General features: G+C 40.2%; 1 protein-coding gene across 3 annotated transcripts in view; it reads right to left on the minus strand.

Annotated features, from left to right (window-relative positions):
• EPHA6 (EPH receptor A6) overlaps positions 1 to 13,825 on the minus strand; it is a 506,479-nt gene that overhangs the window by 85,663 nt on the left and 406,991 nt on the right. For 2 of the 3 annotated variants that reach the window (XM_063126816.1, XM_063126818.1), the window contains one exon: positions 5,082 to 5,207. The exons of the other annotated variant lie outside the window; for it this stretch is intronic. In XM_063126816.1, the coding sequence (XP_062982886.1) occupies positions 5,082 to 5,207 (126 nt within the window). The remainder of the gene's footprint in view (positions 1 to 5,081; positions 5,208 to 13,825) is intronic. 3 annotated transcript variants of the gene reach the window in all.

The raw sequence follows: 13,825 nt of genomic DNA on the forward strand, positions 1-13,825 counted from the left end.
CAGACGACACATTAACTAATGGTTGCCGGGATAGTTAATGGAGCAGCCCATTGTTTTTCTCCATTGACTATTCTGGCAAAATAATCAACTGCCTGTTGCGTGTCCGTTGTGTGTTGCCCGCCAGATGACACAATAAGCAACACAATGGACAGTTGACTCTTTACACACACACACACACAAACACACACACACACACGTGTTGCTTATCGTGTTGTCCAAACCCAGCAGGTGTTTCATGGGGTCTTCAACCTTGGAATCTTCATCGGAGACTTCCTGGCCCTGACTTATTATTTATTTATTTATTTATTTAAAACATTTATATCCCGCCCTATATCAACAAGATCTCAGGGCAGCGTACAGATAACTTAGGTCGGGAGTGGCACCAAGTTATTATACTATTGGATCCAGAGTCGTGTGACTGGTGATTTCTGCAGGTGGAAAAGGTTTCCCAGATTTTCCCTCCCCCTGCAACACCTCAAAAACTACTCTGAAACATGTGTGAGGGAGGAAGACAAAATAAGTAAAAAATACTGCCTCACTCCTGCAGAGAACCTTGCTGAATCCTGATTCCTTCCACCATAGAAGCCTGTCCATTTGCCGAGGGGCAACAGATTCCAACTATTGTCTCTACTACCTCTGAAGGTGAGTGTGTTTTGAGAGGATCTGTGTTGTGTCAATATGTCATTAAACATATTTCTACTTCAGTGGTTGCTACTTCTTCTTTTACCTTTTGGGGGCTTTGTAGAGATATTATGCACATGCAACTATGAAATGTATTGAAGTTTAAAAAGAGGCAAAGAAGGAAAAATCTTTTTCTTATTTGCACAGAGATAGATAATTTCACTTATTCACAAGAGGGTCTTGTTTTAACATTGTTTTGTGGTTGTAATATTTTTTATCTATATACAGTATCTATCTAACCTCCCCTTTTTACAGGCAACAGTTACATGAGGTTTTAAGTGCCCATTGTTCTTTTTTAAACTTTTAAATAGGAAATGTTTTACTGAAGCATTATATACGTATTTGGAAACCAATGCAAACAATGAGCTAACAACATGGCAAGAGCAGAATAAATCATCTCATTCCATAAATGGAAAAATGAGGAGGTATTGAAAAAACTGAAAAAAACATTCCAGCAGTGAATGGAGGGATACATAAAACTAACATATTCACTCCATAGAGTGAATAGAACAATAGAACAAACATGCCTGTATCATTGTGTTGTAGTGTTATGTTTAACAAGTATTTATGTTTAACATGTATAACTAGGGATGGAGCATCAGCAGCCCTAAAAGAACACAAAACAAACCATGGATATCTGTACCATAAGGAAACTTCCCACATTTGCCACATTTTATTTTTTTTAGAATTTCTGTAAACCGCCCAGAGAGCCCTGACTATGGGGGTGGAATATAAGTGTAATAAATAAATAAACAATAAGTCAACTGGTCATCTGCATTCACTCAGTGGCTATGTTCGGACAACACGATAGTCAACGGTGGGGTGATAATCAACTCGATGGTAGTTTATCTAGGGGGTACTCCCCACACCATAATAATCCACCATAGTGTGGATTAGGATCAACGTTCTGTTGACTATTAGTCCATGCTGAGTTGACTCACTCATCCCTGCCCACTTCCTCCCTCAGTCCTCCTGCTAATATCCCATCAGCCATTATTGCTGAAAATCAATCCTGCCAGCTGGATTAGAGCAGCAGCCACCATTTTGACCACGTTTGCCTTGCGACTGTGTGGCTGACAAAATAGCCAATGCTGCCCAAGGAAATAACCAATGGTTCCCTCAACACAACCTGATAACCAACAATGGTTCAAATAGCCAACTCTGCACAGTGTTGGTTATTTGCATTGGTTATTTCAGCCAAATAACCAACCGTTGGTTAAAAAGCTCCCTGCACACATCACACTAACCCATGGTGGGTTAAATAACCAACTGTAAACTATTTAAACCACTGTTGGTTATCGTGTTGTCTGAACCCACTCAGTGTGAGCCAGCTGTTCTCCAGTTTAAACCTTGCTTTAGCCAATAATCCCTGTTGAACAAGATATAATACAGAAACAATAATATTGACCTATAGAGTCATTGTATGGTTGATTGAGATGTAGATTAATTTAATTATTAAGCATTATTGAATAAGGATTATTAACATTGTGTCTGGCAAGAAATTCATGGGGAAGAACTGGTAGCAGCAAACATGAGGGCAGCCCAAATTATTTGTATATTTTGGTTTGGCTGCCATATCTCCACCCACCCACCTACCTACCCTGTGCAAACTCACAAGGACATATGAAAGGAACTCCAGTTTTGGCAGCAAAAGAAGAAAGGTCGCTACCTAATTAGCTTCTCCTGAAACAGGCAAATAATTTCACCCTGGGGATCAACAAAATCCCCCCCCATTTTGTTTTTTGCTAAGAAAATACATGTCATAGGCTTTCAACACACTAAATGTGCTATATAAAGGCTAGGTAATATTATAATTCCATTTTCTATAAGCTTCCAGTTGTTTGCAGTTTACACAAACATTCAGCAGTATGGGTGCTCATTTAGAGATAGGCAAACACCTCTGATCTTGATTGTGAATGACTCATTCTTACCAAGCTTGTTCAAATATATTCCAGAAAAGTTCAGACTTTTCCCATGAGTTCCTTGAAATCTTAAAAAAAAAGAAGGTCTATTTCAAATGTAACTTGCCAGGCTTCAAGATCCTTACTGAGTACCCAGAAACCCTGACAAATTATGGTTCCTAACGGTCCCACTGGGAACTTCTTGTTCAAAGGCTTTCAGATCCAATGAAGGCCAAGAAGCAGCCCTTCCCATGGTCCTTTCCTTCCTGCTACTGGAAGATAAGTTTCTGAGAAAGTGAAAGACAGCTCAGAATAGGCCAAACTGATTTATGAGCCACTGATCATAAAAAGCTCATCATTTTAAAATTGGGTGGGGATCATTTCTTGGTTTCTTGTTTGGAGTTAAGGCCTCTGTTGCAATGAGCCTAAAAACAGTATCCTTTTGTGAGATGGGCAGGAAAGTGGCTTCTTCGGCCTCGGCCTTTTCCTTCCAGACTATGTGCCTCCAGAATCCAAGCATTCCTACAGGCTCTCTTACCTTGCTTCACCCTGATCCATTTAGGGATGTAGGATTGTAGCTAATGGTATCCATCCACCAGTAGAATGGACACTGCTGGCAGAATGGATTCCCCCTTTCCTTGCAGACCTGGGTGCACCTACCAGATCTACTCTGGAAGGTTGGAGGACCCTCTAGAGCAGATGGTAGGGTGTGTGGGGTACAGGAATGAGAGAGGAAGGGTAAAGTCTCATTAGGAAAGTGGAGGCCTGATGTTAGATGTAGCCCTTACATTACTCATGATGAACAAGTCCCATGGATTTCAATGGGTCTTCTCTAGGTATAACTAAGTTGTACGACAACTTAATGGCCTGGTTCAGACAACACGCTAAAACATGCTGCTTAACCATTAAGGTTCCCTTAATCATTTTGTGGTTAAGCAGCATGGTTTAGCGTGTTGTCTGAACCAGGCCAATATATGCTCCAGTCTTTAATCTAATACACTTGAACCTCTTTTTTTAATTGTTTCCATGCTATTGGAGTGGGGGGGGGGAGAGGGAGATTTCTTTAACTAGAATAACATTCCAGAGATTGCAGAATAACATAATTCCAGCCTCAAATTAATTCTGGCTAAATATAGCTTCAGTTATTCATACTAATGGTCTCAGAAAATGGAAAGCAGGCAAGGGTTACTTTCTGCTAGTATGGCCACTCTTAGCAGACTGACACTCTTTACTGAGTCATCATCAATCTTTTCAGGGGTAAGAAAGGTGGGAGGTGCCGCGCCAGGTGAACAGGTTGTCAACACTATCAGAGCTGACAGTACTGGTTATACTTTTTGCCCCGGAGCATGCTGTAGTTCAGGAGCCCCCATGGAGCCAGGGGTATCAGGTGAGGGAGTCTCCTCTTCCTTACAGCAGCTATTTGCACATGCAGACTCAGATTTAGTTGGACAACACATGTATGCAGCCCTGAGGCTGAGTGCATGGATTGCTCTTGATGATTAAGCAGGAAGGTGTCGACTTTAAAATAGTGTATTGGCTTACAGTTTAGCTTACTCTTACAAATAAAGCAACTAAAAGAAACATTTCATCTGAATGTTCTCGGAAATGTGCATTTATTATTAAAACACAGTGCTGTATTTTGAATTTTTATTATGTAAATATGACCAATGGGAAAGAATTAATGCTGTTTCAATTAAAAATGCACAGTAGAGTTTTTTTTTTAAAAGTGAGGATAAACAGGTTTGATAAAAATAATCTCATAAAGGCTAAATTTCTTTATATTGAATGCTGCATATTGTTCTTGAATTTCAGAATGAATAATTGTTTTCTTATGGTAGTCACTGAATATGTTTTCCAGCAAGTATTTGTTAATTCAATCTATCCTTAATTGTCAATTTATACTGTATAAGAATAATCCATTTATACTACAGAAGAATAATGAGCTCTCAGGTGCATTTGGAAATCTGACTTCCTTTTAATACCATTCTGTTAGAAAGTAGTGCTATAGTTTCTCATGTAAAGTAGTATGTACTGTCTGAAGAGCACTGCCCATTTTTCTTAACCTGGGAATAGACCCTTTGGCTGTATGAAATGTTGTGGATTCCAAACAAATTTTTACATGACTGTTTTGCACAATCTAGTAAAAATCCTAGATACACCTATGACTGCACAATGCTATATTATATTCAGGTTTGTATCATTTGCTAGGTACTATCCCTTTTGATGAATGCAGAATCAGTGATTAACAAAACTAAAAAAAATGTTCTCTTTAATTTTGTTAAACCTATTTGCATTTCTGATAAATGAAGATTTTTTGCTCACCTTAGTATAAATGTCTCAATTTCTATTTGTCCTGATCAGAAACAAGAGTGACATGGCAAGTATCTGTGTAATCAAGAGTGTATTAGGCAACATAAATGCACTATATTCCTTATTTTGGTCCCAAGAACCAAAACTTCCTAACAACTGGTTCTATGAATTTTTACATGGAATACCTACCAGAGGAAATCCTGGGGGGTAAAGATCCTCCCCTTGACAGAGGATGTGGGGCTGGAATGTTATTTAAAAATCCTTCCCTCAGGAATCTTGGGCAAAGAGACTGCACCCCAATGGTCGGGAAGGATCCTTATAAAAGATAAAAATTGTCATTAATTAAACATGCAGTTATTTTAGTTGCTGAATAGAAGCTGCTAATTTCAAAGAGAGAGCCCACAAAAATACTGTTAAATGTTAATTTGTAACCAACTGTAGTCAGGCAAAATAAATAAATAAAAATTGGGTAAACTTATGCAGCTAAAAAGTCGGCTCATGCAGGCCAAACATAATTCCAAATGTTATTCCAGGGATTAAGTTTTATGATAACACAATGGCAAACATTTCAGATGAAAAAAAATCTGTGGACATTTTTAATCAGCTCAACACATTAGGCCTGTTCAGATGTAACGGCATCAAAACATGAAACTTGCAAACAGTAGTCTCTTAACAGTATTTTGGCAATGACATATTTGGAAAAAATATATAAGGGCATCCAACTGATAACTTTTGGGGATAATACTTCGGTTATAAAATAAACTAAGTTCTACATTTATTATTAGAATAATAGAATCATAGAATAGAATCATAGAATAGCAGAGTTGGAAGGGGCCTACAAGGCCATCGAGTCCAACCCCCTGCTCAATGCACCCTAAAGCATCCCTGACAGATGGTAGTCCAGCTGCCTCTTGAATGCCTCTAGTGTGGGAGAGCCCACAACCTCCTTAGGTAACTGATTCCACCGTCGCACTGCTCTAACAGTCAGGAAATTTTTCCTGATGTCCAGCCGGAATCTGGCTTCCTTTAGCTTGAGCCTGTTATTCCGTGTCCTGCACTCTGGGAGGATCGAGAAGAGATCCTGGCCCTCCTCTGTGTGACAACCTTTTAAGTATTTGAAGAGCGCTATCATGTCTCCCCTCAATCTTCTCTTCTCCAGGCTAAACATGCCCAGTTCTTTCAGTCTCTCTTCATAGGGCTTTGTTTCTAGACCCCTGATCATCCTGGTTGCCCTCTTCTGAACACGCTCCAGCTTGTCTGCATCCTTCTTGAACTGTGGAGCCCAGAACTGGACACAATACTCTAGATGAGGCCTAACCAGGGCCGAATAGAGAGGAACTAGTACCTCATGTGATTTGGAAGCTATACTTCTATTAATGCAGCCCAAAATAGCATTTGCCTTTCTTGCAGCCATATTACACTGTTGGCTCATATTCAGCTTGCGATCTACAACAATTCCAAGATCTTTCTCGTTTGTGGTATTGCTGAGCCAAGTGTCCCCCATCTTGTAACTGTGCCTTTGGTTTCTATTCCCTAAATGTAGAACTTGGCATTTATCCCTATTAAATTTCATTCTGTTGTTTTCAGCCCAGCACTCTAGCCTATCAAGATCACTTTGAAGTTTGTTTCTGTCTTCCAGGGTATTAGCTATCCCACCCAATTTTGTGTCATCTGCAAATTTGATAAGCGTTCCCTGCACCTCCTCGTCCAAATCATTAATAAAAATGTTGAAGAGCACTGGGCCCAGGACTGATCCCTGCGGCACCCCACTCGTTGCCTCTCCCCAGTTTGAGAAGGTTCCATTGATAAGTACTCTTTGAGTCCGATTCTGTAGCCAACTGTGAATCCACCTAATAGTTGTTCCATCTAGCCCACTTTTAGCTAGTTTGTTAATCAGAATGTCATGTGGTACAGAATGTCATGTGGAATGTCATGTGGTACAATACATAAATATTGGCATGATCCTTCTTAAAGAAGTGGTAAATTTGGTTAGATGGCAGGGACTTGGTATTTATAAGGAAAGAATAAACACTATTAATATGAATGTCCTCCTTAATATATGACTTTTATGGTCTGAACAAAGTAATCCCATTACTTTGAAAAATTTGATTATATATTTGTTTGTTTTTTAGGGTCTTAAGATCCATGAGAGATTGCAAGTATTTGTGGAAGAAGTAATTTTCCTGTTTAAAACTATATTCTTCCAGGTCCTTTCATGACCAGAATGAAATATCCAATGTGTGAATTATGAAGCATCCTGTCTAACTATTGATTGGTGACACTAGTTTTTACATCGTAAGCCTATGGGTATCAGATTTAATCTTTCCAAAGTGTGGAGATCACAATGATGAAGATGACAATATTATTAACAAACAAATAATGATTGATTACATGCTTCTCTAAGATCCACACCTCACCACTGTTGCAGCACAAGGAATATGTTGAAAGTAGCAAAAGGCAGGAATTTTATGCCTGAACACATTTTAAAATACCAGTACTAGTCTCTTTTCTCCTTCTCCCACAATAATAGAACCTGGGGTCATCCCATGAAGCTAATTGATGGGAGATTCAGGACAGATAAAAGGAAGTACTTCTTCACACAGTGCATGGTTAAACTATGGAATTCACTACCACAAGATGTAGTGATGGCCACCAATTTGGATGGCTTTAAAAGGGGGTTGGATAAACTCCTGGAGGCGAAGGCGATCAATGGCTACTAGTCCTGATGGCTATGTGCTACTTCCAGTATCAGAGGCAGTAGGCCTGTATACAGCAGTTGCTTGGGAACATGGGTGAGAGGGTGCTGTTGTACCATGTCCTGCTTGTAGGTCCTTGGTCAACAGCTGTTTGGTCACTGTGTGAACAGAGCGCTGGACTGGATGGACCCTTGGTCTGATCCAGCACGGCTCTTCTTACGTTCTTAACTTATGCACCAAGTATCCAGTTTAGTGTATATTGGACTCAAAGCTTTTGCTAGTCAGTCTAAAGGTTCATGGCATAGGCTCATAGGACACAAAGCTCCACAAAATTTGCACAAAATTTGCAAAATTTTGTCTAGGTTCTCCTAGACCTCTCAGCGGCCTTCGATACCATCGACCATGGTATCCTTCTGGATAGGTTGTCTGAGCTGGGAGTTGGAGGTACTGCATTGCAGTGGTTCCGCTCCTACTTGGATGGCCGATTCCAGAAGGTGGTGCTGGGGGATTATTGCTCTGTGCCGTGGCACTTAAGCCATGGGGTTCCACAGGGCTCTATCTTATCCCCTATGCTGTTTAACATATACATGAAGCCGCTGGGGGAGGTTATCCGGAGATGTGGACTGAGGTGTCATCAATATGCGGATGATACCCAGCTCTACATTTCCTTTTCATCAAACCCAGGTGAGGCAGTGGCTGTTCTGAACTAGTGCCTGGGCACGGTAATGGACTGGATGAGGGCTAATAAACTGAAACTCAATCCAGACAAGACGGAGGTACTGTTAGCGGGTGGTTCTTCTGTCCGGCGAGGTGATGTTTGCCCTGTCCTGGATGGGGTTGCACTACCCCTAAAGGATCGGGTCCATAGTTTGGGGTGCTCTTGGATCCAGAACTGTCACTTGAGGCACAGGTGAACTCAGTGGCAAAGAGCACCTTTTATCAGCTCAGGTTGATATACCAGCTGCGCCCTTATCTGGACAGAGATAGCTTAGCTACAGTTATCCATGCTCTGATAACCTCTCGTTTGGATTACTGCAATGCATTATACGTGGGGCTGCCTTTGAAAACGGTCCGGAAACTTCAACTGGTGCAAAACAGGGCAGCACGCTTACTAACAGGGACTGGCCGACGAGACCACATTACGCCAGTCCTTTTCCAGCTTCATTGGCTGCCAGTCCAGGTCCGGGCCCGATTCAAAGTGATGGTATTAACATTTAAAGCCCTAAACGGTTTGGGGCCAGGTTATCTGAAGGAACACCTCCTCCCATATGTACCTGCCCGGACCCTAAGGTCATCTTCAGGGGTCCTTCTCCGTGAGCCCCTGCCAAAGGAAGTGAGGCAGGTGGCTACCAGGAGGAGGGCCTTCTCTGCTGTGGCACCCCGGCTGTGGAATGAGCTCCCTAAGGAGGTTCGCTTGGCACCTACATTATATGCTTTTAGACGCCAGGTGAAGACCTTTTTATTCTCCCAACATTTTAACAATCTATAAATTTTAAATAACATGGTTTTAAATTTGTAATTTTGCATTGCTGCTGTTTTATCTGGTTGAGCTTTTATATTGTATTTTATATTATGGTTTTATACTGTTGTATACTGTTGTTTTATACTTTGAATGGTTTTAATTTTTGTTAACCGCCCAGAGAGCTCCGGCTATTGGGCGGTATAGAAATGTAATAAATAAATAATAAAATAAATAAATAATAAATAATATGCTAATTCATATCTATATTCAGAGATTTAGCAATAATTGCTAGGATAAATTTAAATTGCACAGAAGGCAAAGCCAGCCAATTAATTTTGCTTCTAAATCAGCTCAAATAAAAGAAGTTCTTCAATTAATTTGCACTCCACCTTTACCTCATCCTAAATAATTAGTTCATCTTCAATTACAATTAATTTGCAATGGCTGTGAAAAAATGCACATAAAAAGGGTAGCTGGAAGGTTTAATTGTGATACAATTTAATTGCCATATAATTTTCAAGGGAAATTACAGCATATGGGGATTGGAGGGCTGGCCCTTCCACCCCCAGCTGTGCTCCTTGAAAATCACCACCACTGTATAGCAATTAACTTTTAGAAAATAACTTCCATTGATCTGAGTTGAAGTTTTTTTCCTAAGCCAAACTGCTACACAGGTGGGTTTGTGGCATATAAGATGGGATGGTAAAACCTCCCTCTTAGCTGTGATCTTCCCTCCTTCCACATGGCAACTAATCTTGGAAAAATCTTTCCACTGGCACCAGTGGACACTCAGGGCTCTGGGAAATTTGATTCAGGCCTGAGCCTAGCAACACTCTTGGTTGGACTACAACACTCTGGAAGGAAGAGATTTACCAGCCTGACAATTGGAGGATCTATGGTTTTGAATATTAGGTGAGTCTGTGAAATTTCACAAATTTGAATTTGTGAAGAGAGAACCTTACTCACTTCAGACTTGTATCTTTTTTGTGCCTCTGTTTCTTTCCTCAGTCCACCCTTTCCCCACAGACATATAGCCCTTTTTACAGTGTTCTGTTTTCCTAGCAAAGGAGGGGGATGAGTTGGTGATTGGTAAACACAGGGAGGCATGGGTTGAGTAGGAGGAAGATTTGAGAGAGTCCCCACAAAGTGTGTGTGTGTGTGTGTGTGTGTGTGTGTAAATGCATATTGCCCCTACCACATCACAAAAAGCAACTTAGGCAAGATCTACACCAAGTAGGACTTAACACTTTGAAAAAGTTTGAAAATGGTATATTCAATGTGTCCTGGATGCCAACAGTTTTCAATACTGTTATAAAGCAGTAGCGTAGATCCTGCCTTGTCTATTGCCATCCTACATGGTCCTTCAAATTCTATGGATGGCTGACTCTGTTATACTCCCTTCGTGATGCTCTCTTAGCTACCATTTCTAGAAGACTCATTACACCCTTCAACTTCCCTCCATATTTTAAGTACTTTCTACTATACAATAAAATTGTAAGCCTGGTATGTATGATTTTTCATTTACCCATGCAGTGACTGTGCTGTCACTCATTGTTATAACGTATGCTTTCCATGTAAAAGTTCCCAGGTTCAATGATTGATATCTCCAGCTAGGGATGATATAGACCTCTGACTGTAACCCTAGAGAACTGTTGCCAGTCAGTGTAGACAATACTGAGCTAGATGAGACTAGCTAGTCTGACTCTGTGATTTGGATGCAATGCTGTTGTTCTGCTAATGGAACTGATGCAACTCCCCTCCCTCACGTGCCGTCTGGTTTCCCTAATTACTCCTGCCAGGCATGAGTGATTGTGATGTCCCAACCCAGTGAGGGTGGCTGGCTGGTGTGGTTAACAATCCACAAAGAACCCACCATAGGGTTGCTGTATGGTTTCTTAGCCACTCCAGCTATCCAGCCTTGCCAGGTTTGGATGTCACGACAACTGATGCCTGACAAGGGCAATCATGGAAATCAGCCAACATGCGACCAGCACATACAGGGGTTGTTCTTGTTATTTATTACATTTCTATACCGCCCCATAGCCAAAGCTCTCTGATCGGTTTACAAAAGATTAAAACAGTGGTTAACAAGCCACTGTGGCTTATTAATCAACATTATTAATGTTGTAAACCGCCCAGAGAGCTTCGGCTGTGGGGCGTTATGTAAATGTAATAAAATAAATAAATAAATAATCACTCCTGTGCTGTACGAACCTAGCATGACATTAGATTTAACTCAGTATAAGGCAGTTTCATGTGTTCCAGGGAACTCCCTCCTACAAAGATCTTTTGAACTTTTTTAGTTGTTAAACAACTAATTTTACAAGCATGGGGATATAGGAATCCTCACATTCATTTATGTTTGGGGGACTTTGTACAACAAGCTGCTAAAAGAAATATGGGTTATAGTAAATGGGAGGGGCATGAAACACATGATGAAATTTGATCCCCATTTTTCCTCAGACTTCAGCCTCCTCTACACCAAGCAGGATATTGCACTATGAAAGCAATATGAAAGTGGTATATAAAAGGCAGGAGCCACACCAAGCAGGATATAGTGGTATGAAAGTGGTGTATGGTATGTGTCAATGGGGCCCAACAGTTGTCAGTGCCTTCAATACCACTATAAAGCAGTAGCGTGGCTCCTGACTTATATACTGCTCTCATACCACTTTCATAGTGCAATATCCTGCTTGGTGTAGATGATGCCTATATTGCTCGACCAGGTTATTCATATACAGCATAAGTTTCTGCCAAGCTTATTAGTTTGCAATCCTAAACATATATACAAAACAGTAAGCCCCATTAAACACAGTGGGGCATAGTTTTGAATAAATATGCACAGGATCATACTGCTAATTTTCATATTTAGTGTTCTGTTGAGAAAGCAAATAGGGATTGAGAAAGGAGGGTAGACACCATACAATAGTATGGATGCATACATATTTATAAAGTTTATGGATCTGTGTATGAAAAAAAAACATTAAATATTAAGAGATAAAAAAGCTGGGTTGTTTCTCCTTTCATTAATAACTAGCAAGAGATATTTTACATATCACAAGTGAACCCTCAGTAGGAACTATGATGAAATTAATTTTAAACATCAGTGAAGAAATAAAACAAACTTCTATGAAGAGAATGCCATCCATTTCAAATGTTGCAGTATTCTGAAGTGTGCTTCTGGCTGAAGTTTATGTGGCCACTTTCGGTAATTAGAAATATCAGAAGAAGCCCTTTGTATCAGCCTTATGTTTTTCGAATAAATCAAGAAATTCACCTAAAATTACTGCATATAATTACTTTAGGAAGCACTAGTTCCAGATGTATACTTTCAGCTGGCATATACTTGAGCTCCTATTGGGATGGGGGAAGGGGGAACCTCTATAAATATGAAGAAGTGCCTTGCCAGGAAGCTTAATAATGTGTTTTGCTAACTCTGCCTCACACTTCCATTATTTTCAGAAGGAACTGCATGCTTGCTCCTGGGAGACAGAAAACACCTGCCTCTCATTATAATCAGGAAATAAACAGGTTCCTTAATCTTCATGGGATGTAATTTTGTAGTGATTAACAGAAATGCAGAAAAATCCCAGGAAGAAAATTCAGATAAAACATGGTTCATTTATATCTTTCTAAGTTTACTTAGGCATGACAAAAACTAAGGCTGACTATATAAACTTATAGAAAAATATAAATGAAAAATGAATCACTGATCTTTTTTGCCCAAACCACATCAGTCTTTTGCACAATACATATGCTTCAGTTCTCTTTTCAGTACAATACATCAATACTTTGAAGAAAACAAACATCTGATTTTGCAAACACGGGGCCTTTATTATTATATATCTCAAAGAAAGTCAGGCCCAAACTACATATTACCCACAAATGGATTTAACAATAGCCTGTTCATATTTAGATGAGAAAAAACATGGTGTAGGCATGATCACTCCAAATTTCCGCCCCCTACTCTACCCTAATCAGTAGGGTTTTAAGTGCACGTTATCCTTGAAGGGATGATTTCAAGTGGAAAAAATAGATATTGGAGAAAGAGTTTAATACTCTGTTCCTCGTGCTGCATCTACACTCCCAATTGTAGAAACTTTTCCCCACATCAGCCATTAGGCTGTAGAAGAGGAAAAGACAGGAAAGCAGGTCTGCTGAGAAGCCAGATTGATTGAGTTTTGCGCTTTCTCTCTCTCTCTCCAGTTGTCATCCAGCAGCCGTTGCACCAGGTTAGAGAGAGAGAGAGAGAAGGGCCACTCCATTGGCTCAGCTGCGAGACCAGCATTTTTGAGGGGCCCTTTATTTATTTATTTATTACATTTCTATACTGGATAGAAATACCAATAGCCGGAGCTCTCTGGGCGGTTCTATACCGCCCTTCTCCTTGAGCTCTTTTCATTCCAACTGGTCATGATAGCAATACCAGCAACATCCAACTGCATTACAGCTGTCGTTGTAAGAAGCTGATAACATTAGGAATTGGTGATTGCATTTTCTTGTTTTCCCATTCCTTTTGTGCCATGCCTTTTTAGATGGTAAACTTGAGGGCAGGGACTGTTTGGGATTTAGTTATCTGTAAGGTGCTCTGTGAGCCTTTTCAGCTGAAACGTGGGGTATAAATGCCTTAAATAAATAAATAAACAAGCCAAAGGACAATAAAAAATCAGTTTCTTGAGCACTGTTGAAGCAGCCCTGAGCTGCCCCACTGTGATTGGGCTCCCTTTCATGAGAGCCTGAATACCTAACAGTCCCCTAATATATTATACAAAGTA

The sequence above is a fragment of the Elgaria multicarinata genome, chromosome 5 (assembly GCF_023053635.1).
Source record: "Elgaria multicarinata webbii isolate HBS135686 ecotype San Diego chromosome 5, rElgMul1.1.pri, whole genome shotgun sequence".
Taxonomy (NCBI): Eukaryota; Metazoa; Chordata; class Lepidosauria; order Squamata; family Anguidae; genus Elgaria; species Elgaria multicarinata.